Here is a 7,792-nt window from a genome sequence, read left to right as displayed (position 1 = left end):
TAACATAACATAGCATAGCATAACAAACATAACATAGCATAGCATAACATAACAAACATAACATAACATAACAAACATAACATAACATAAAACATAACATAACATAACAACATAACAGCTTAGTAAACCTATGAAATCAGACAATGACTTCATAACCCAATTGTGAGACATACTAATTTTTTTTTTGGTGGTGGTGGGGTCACACCCAGCAGCGCTCAGGTTTACTTCTGGCTCTATGCTCAGAAATTGCTCCTGGCAGTCTCAGGGGACCATATGGGATGCCAGGATTCGAACCACCATCTTTCTGCATGAAAGGCAAACGCCCTATTTCCATGCCACCTCTCTGGCCCCGAGACATACTAATTTTCGCAAATTTTCTATTTCTATAGTTTTGGGTGTTGTTGTTGTTGTTGTCATTGTTTTGTTTTGTTTTGTTTTGGGGCCACATCCAGAGGTGTTCAGGGCTTACTTATGGCTCTGCACTCAGAAACTATTCTTGGCAGAGTAGGGGGACCATATGAGATGCCAAGGATCAAAACAGGTCTGCTGCATGTAAGGCAAACACCCTACCTGTTGTGCTGTCGCTCTGGCCTCAACCTGTATGAGTTTTTTTTTATCATTTAATTACCACTTAGTTGTAAACAAACAATATAAAATGAATTATTTTGTGCCTGCCAAGGAGAAGCCAGAGAAAATGGCAGAAGGAATTTTACACTGGTGGTAGAATTAATGTTGAAACATGGAATGACAGAAACAAATTACTATGAGAACTATATAAACTACAGTATTTAAATAAAGTAAAAAATATTATGACTTACAGTCTCCACATAAATCAGGTGAAGATAATATTTTCAAATGTCCTAAAAAGTAATGAACAATTTTCAAATGCTTATTACTGTAATATGTAAACAACATGACTAAGTTCTCACCACTGGCATGAAGCACCTGTCCAAAATAAATCTGAATAATTATAAGTCCACTTTGTAGGGCTAACAGTGAGTGAGGCTGCTCTTCTGGACATGTCAAGGAATGGTTTCTCATTGTTGCATTCTCTTTGCTTTTATCACAGTGGTTTGTGAATTTAATCTTGTAAGAATTTACAGCAATTGGTTCAGTTGTTACAAAGTCTGATCTAAATTGTGTTGCTTAGTGTATTTTGGGCTGGAGAGTCAATATAGTGGGTAAGGCACTTGCCTTCATTAAGCTGACCCTGGTTCTCTTCCTAGCACACAGGAGAGATCATCTGGGCAAAAGAGCCAGAAGTAAGCCAATCCTAAGCATAGGCAGGTGTGGCCCCAAAACAGCAATAAAAGGATGAATGTATTCTAATATTCCTATACACTTATTTCAGCTTTACTGAGGTACAACTGGCAAAACTGTAAGATGTCAAGGAGATGATGTGATTTCTGTCAATCTAGTTAATACATGCATATTCTAGTTTAACAAATATAGCTAAAATATGTATACATATTTATAATTTTGTGAGTAACTTGAGTTCTATTCAGCAAGTTTCAATTCTATAATTCAGTGTTATCACTGTAGTCACCATTTGATACACTTGATTATTAGACCTTATTAATCTTATAGCTTAAAGTCTATCCTCTTATAAATCTCTTCCAATTACTCCACTCTTATATCCCTAGAAGCCATTTTCCTATTTTCTGTGAGTTTGATGTTTTAAAAAATATTCCACATATAAGTAAAAAATTCCATGTGGTAATTTTAATTTATTTTACTTAGTATAATGTCTTCAAGGTCTCTATATAGTTATCACAAACAATAGGATCCTCTTCTTTCTCAAGGTTGAATAGTATCCCATGGATGTTTATACCATTCTTTTTCTATTTCTTGTTGTTTTTTTGGGTCACACCCAGCATTGCTCAGGGGTTACTGTGGCTCTGCACTCAGAAATCATCCCTGGCAGGCTTGGGGTACCATATGAGATCCCAGAAATGGAACGGGAGTCCATCTGGGGTTGTCTGCATTATTAGAAATGGCTCAGGGATCAACTTGGTAATTTTCTCAGGGATAAGAAACCCAGGAACCCAACCTTGATACCTTACACTTGCCAATCGAGGCCTATTTGATAATATAGCAAGAAGACTTTTAGGATGGAGCAATAATATAGCAGGCAGGACATTTGCCTTGCACATGGTCAACTTGGGTTCAATCCCCAGCATCCCTTATGGTCCACAAAGAAAGGATAGGAGTAATTTCTGAGTGAGTGTCAGGAGTTACTCCCTGAACACTGTGGTGTGGCCTCCCTCAACCACTCACCCAAATAAAGAAAAAAAAAAGGAAGAAGACTTTCAAAAGTCTCGGAGGGCACCTAGTTAGCAAAAGACTAGGAAAATTTAAAGTTCTCAAGATCTACTTTAGGATCTTATATGGATTTGATATAGAGGTAACAATTACATTGTAAAATCCTATTTTTAAAACCAGCAGCTTCCTTATGGTCTGGTCTAAATCTTTTCTTAATAATAAGGACTCTTAAGAGCAGAGATTAGCTCCCAGGCATTCTGACTCAACTTACTATAATTATTACATGTTTTTTTTTTTTTGAAAGCTTTATTTTTTCCCTCCCCAAAAGCTTTTTTTTGTCCACTTAACTTCCCTTAATCTATGACAGTTATTTTCCTTGAGTTCTTGATAGGACTGTCAGCTTTCTCAAGGGAATCTAACTTAGCTAGATTTTAATCTCTCTGAATTATGACCTTAGCTAGAAAAGTCTTCGCTGCTGTTTAAATGGACCAAAAAATAAGTAAATTTTATAGATAGACCAGTGGGTGTTCCAATTATATACACCATTAAGGGGCATTACATGAAGATTTCTTTTTAAATTGCCACTTAAAAATAATAGCACCATGTGCAATAGAATTTACCAGCAGGAAAGATTTCAGTGTCGTGGGAAAGTTTCCTATAAAAAGGAAGTTAAGAAAAGAGAAAAGCCACAGTGCTCAACACACACAAAAGAAAACTGGGGATTCTTTTGGCTCTTTGCCCCCAAACAGGTAAATTATTTTGATAGCTCTGACTAGAGACTAACCACTGCTAACTGTGACACTAAGTTCAGGAGCAATGGTCTCTAAAGATGCTTATACATTTATTGTCTCTCACTTCTGACTACAGAGATGCAGGAGTGAAGGGCAGGAGGAGTTGCAAGTGCTTTTCAACTAGTATTTGTATCACCTTCAATCTGTTCCCTATCAAATGAAACTTAATTTGTGGCCAACCAAAATTCAATCCAGGCATCCCATATGGTCCCCAGAGTCTGCCAGGAGTGATTCCTGAGCGTAAAGCCAGGAGTAACCCCTGAGCACCATTGGGTGCTCCAATTACCAAAAAAAAAAAATATATATATATATATATATTTTTTTTGTGGTTTTTGGGTCACACCCGGCAGTGCTCAGGGGCCACTCCTGGCTCCATGCTCAGAAATTGCTCCCGGCAGGCACGGGGGACCATATGGGACGCCGGGATTCGAACCGATGACCTTCTGCATGAAAGGCAAACACCTTACCTCCATGCTATCTCTCCGGCCCCCAAAAATATTTTTTTTTAAAAAAAAAAAGGTAACTGGTGAGACAGTAAATCCACTTAGTAAATGGCTCAATTCTCCTTGCTTCAAAGAGTTGAAAACTAACATATGAGGTAAAGGAAAGGTAAAAAGATAAATTTGGCATGGGAGAATCATGATTTGCATAGCCTGGTTGATTATAAAAACAAAGCAATTATCTTAGCACTAAAAATTGCTGAATATATCACCTTAAAATACTGATTACCACCCCAGAGGCTGAGAAGCTCAAGGTTAGTAAGTAGGAAGCTATTATTTAGGGTCTATTGAAATGGTCATGACTCCTCAGCAACACTGAGAAGACTTAAGTTAGACTTTCAATTTTCAAGTTAGACCCCACACAGTCTGGGTCTATTTGGATTGCTCCTAGGATGGGACCGATTCTCAAACTCCTTGCTGGATTTATGCTGCTGAGTTTCTGTGTGATGGGCTGCTCCAGCCAACATTGGTCATATGGATTGCGCCCTGGAGGAAAAAGAAATGCTGAAGACTTGATTGATTCTTTCCAAGAGGTGAGTTTTGAAAGCTTCAAATTAATATGTGACTTCCTTGATCCAATGAAGTTACTGTCAGTATGTCTCCTGGTAGTGTCACATGAGACTCTCTGTCTTACGATATTTGGGAAGACAAGACACAGTCAAGTCTCATTTATGCTTTAACTTAAGGACAAAAAGAATAAGCATTTATAAGAGAATACAGCAACCAGTGCAGCAGAGTGTACTGTACAGTGTATTTTAAGTATACAGGATAGTCAAAAAAAATTTTTAAATAGGGGGCAAAGTTGAAATGAGTCTATGGGATTTGGAAGGAAAATTCTAAAACTTCATTTTATGTTCTCAACCCCCACACCACACATTATTAGAATTTCTTTTTGGGTTTTAGTCCACATCTGGTGGTGCTCAGGGGTTACTCCTGGATCTGTGCTCATGGGTTGCTGGGGATCAAACCCAGACCAGCTGCATGCAAAGTAAACACCCTCCCTGTTGTGCTATCTCTCCTGGTCCCTAAAAATGTCATTTCTTAATATTCTACTAATAGTATTTGTTACAAATTATAAATGAGTAACCTTATCAAGAATGCATGACTTATAATTTTTTCTTCTTCCCCGGGCATTTAAACAAAAAAAAAAATAGAGAGCTGCTAGAGGAGCTAGCAAGTCCAAGAAGGCAATATACTGAAGAATATTGTCAGATTTTTATTTAATATAATTTCATCTATAATACTAGTATTACTAAAGTAGAGAACTTCCTTTTTTTTTTCTTTTTGGGCCACACCTGTGACAGTCAGGGATTACTCCTGGCTATGCACTCAGAAATCGCTACTGGCTTGGGGAAACTTATGGGATGCAAGGGAATCGAACTGTGGTTCATCCTAGGTCAGCCGTGTGCAAGGCAAATGACCTACTGCTGTGCCATTGCTCCAGCCCCAGTACTTATTTTCTTAAAACTGTACAATGGAAATTATTGAGATCACATAAGAATTATTAACTAGAGTCCATACATATTAGCTAGTTATTACCCCCCAAAATGTTTGTAGATTAACAAGATCAGTTGCTGATGCTTTTGCAATTTTGTTTGGGTTGGGGGCCACACATACCAATGTTCAGGGAACCATACAGGGAGCTGGGGATAGAACACGTGTAGGCTGTGTGCAAGGCAAGTGCCTCAATCCCTGACAATAACTCTATGGCCCTTAGTTTCTTTAAAATCTCCACTTCTAAAAATCACATTATTTTTCTCCAGGTAGCCAAGGACATTGAAAAACTTGCAGAACGTCAGCAATTTGAATGCACTGTGCACCAACCACGCTCTCCCCTCAGGGACCTGAAAGGAGCTCTGGTGAGTGACAGTGAGTTTAATAACATAAAGATGAGGGATGAAAAGGTCTTTGGTTCCTCTGCTAGGACAATTATCTCTCAGCTTCTACAAGGCATATACCTTCCTGACTCTGGCTTAGTTCTGCCTGTAATAGGCCATTACTATTTCATTAAAGTCTTGAACATTGCTTAACTAACAGTTGGGTGGTTTTTCAATTATTTCATTTCCATTAATAAACTGAATTAAGAAAAGAAATATAGGTCAGTCATACTCTTGGTTCTGTATGCTTGGAGAGATTTGGGGGACCATATGGGTTGCTGGGTATTGAATTAAAATTCAATCCCCAGGATCTCAGTAGAAGGTAAGTGGCCTACCTGCTGTACTACCTGTCTAGGTCCACATTTACAATGTTTTCTCTTTAGACTTGAAGACGATCATATTCTACCCACTATTCTATGCCAGTTCTTAGGGTATATCCTTCACATTGCCTAGATTATTTTTTCTCTAGGCTAAATCACACCTCTTTGGCTTGACAAATTCTCCTCTTGTTCTTGGCTTGACAAGGTTTTCCCAAATCCTGAGAAATGCCGAAATTAATTGATTGTGGGATGTCAGGATGCTAGATCAGCTGCATGTAAGACAAACACCCTACCGCTGTGCTATCTCTCCGGCCCCTACTATAAATAATTAAAATATATATGTATATATATTTTTTATTCTTCAGAATCTCCTAGTATTCCACAGTCAATCCACTTATTCTTTTTATATTGATAATTTAGACATCAAAATGTCAAAAGCGAATGAAATTCAGCTAGTAAAAATCAATATTGATATATTTTACATTGATATATATTACTCATCTATTTTCAGGAAAGTCTGATTGAAGAGGAAACTGGGCAGAAGAAAACTTAAATCTGCTTGAGTCTCAAGTATGACTCTGACATGGAAGTTGGTGACCCATTTGTTATCTGTAAACTGGATTTTACAGAAACTCTTTTGCCAACTTGCATGCATTTAACCATGAAGTGCTATGTTGTGAATAAAGTGAATAAAATCTGAGTCTCTGATTCAAATTCTTATGTATCTGGAGTGGGGGGGTTGGATTATAAGCCACAAAAGGGAGATCTTCGTGTAATGTGCAGGAGGCAGATGAGGAAGAGATAACAAAGACAGCATTGTTGTCAACTAAATGAATCAAGAGGTCTCCACCATGGTTCCAGAATAATCACAGACCTGCCAGGCCCCAGGTTTTGCATGGGATTGCAACTTTCTTGACTCACACTGGATAGCAATAAATTGGGCCAGAGTAATGGAGGCCACTTGTCTTGCACTGTGACCCCAATTCAATCCCCTATCCTGAGGAATGGTCTTTGAGCCATTGTTATGATAATTCTCAATGTATTCATTTGATTTTTGAAAACAAGGAAGGGAGCTGGAGCAATAGAACAGTGAGTAGAGCATTTGCTTTGTACACAGCCAACCTGGGTTGCTCCCCAGCACCCCTATATGGCCCTCTGAGTCCTGCCAGGTATGATCCCTGAGTGCAGAGCCAGGAAAGTACTGAGCCCCGCCAGGTTTAGCCACAAAAAGAGAGGGCCAGATAGTACAGTGCCCAGAGTAGGTAGTTCTTGAGGTGCAAGAGAGAGGAGGAGAAGGAAAGGAGAAGAAAAAAGAAGGAAAAGTAAATGAGGGGAATAGAGAAGAGGAGAAGAAATGGGAGAGGAGGGAAGGGCTAGGTAGAGAGGTAAGGGGAGGGGAGGCCCCAAATTATGATAAACTCCACAATTAACTTTATAACTTCAAACTAGCTCTGAAACCTTTTGAAAAATTCAAATATTTGGTCAGAGAAACAGAATATAAAGTGCTTTGCTTGCACATAGCCAACTCTGATTGGCTCTTTGGCTCCCCATGGTCCTCGTGAGCATTGCTGGGAGTAATTCCTGAAAACAGAAACAGAAGTAAAACCTGAATATCACTTGGGGATATTGAGGAAAGAGAAAGAAAATTCGAAATTCAAGATACCTGATATCATAGCAACAAATTATCCTATATTCAGACAAGATCCAGGTATTTCTTTTGCTCTATCTATCTATCTATCTATCTATCTATCTATCTATCTATCTATCTATCATCTATCTTTCTATCTATCCATCCATCTTTTTTTGGGGGGGGGTCACACCCAGAGGCACTCAGGGATTACTTTTGGCTCAGTGCTCAGAAACAGCTCCTGGCAGGATTGGGGGACCATATGGAATGCTGGGAATTGAACCACCGTCTGTTCTGAATGGGCTGTATGCAAGGCAAATGCCCTACCACTGTGCTATCCAGCCCTCTCTATTTGTGGCCACACCTGGCGGGGCTCAGTACTTTCCTGGCTCTGCACTCAGGGATCATACCTGGC

The 7,792-nt window shown here is 39.0% G+C and overlaps 1 protein-coding gene across 1 annotated transcript; it reads left to right on the top strand.

The window, feature by feature from the left end:
* Positions 1–3,939: 3,939 nt before the first annotated feature.
* GNRH1 (gonadotropin releasing hormone 1) lies at positions 3,940–6,303 on the top strand. The gene is made up of 3 exons (XM_049770835.1): positions 3,940–4,086; positions 5,317–5,412; positions 6,262–6,303. Exons 1-3 carry the CDS (start codon positions 3,946–3,948, stop codon positions 6,301–6,303), a joined length of 279 nt encoding a protein of 92 aa, XP_049626792.1. The 5' UTR covers positions 3,940–3,945.
* Positions 6,304–7,792: the final 1,489 nt, after the last annotated feature.

Source organism: Suncus etruscus, chromosome 3, assembly GCF_024139225.1.
Source record: "Suncus etruscus isolate mSunEtr1 chromosome 3, mSunEtr1.pri.cur, whole genome shotgun sequence".
NCBI lineage: Eukaryota > Metazoa > Chordata > Mammalia > Eulipotyphla > Soricidae > Suncus > Suncus etruscus.
This window is presented reverse-complemented; position numbering and strand designations above follow the sequence as displayed.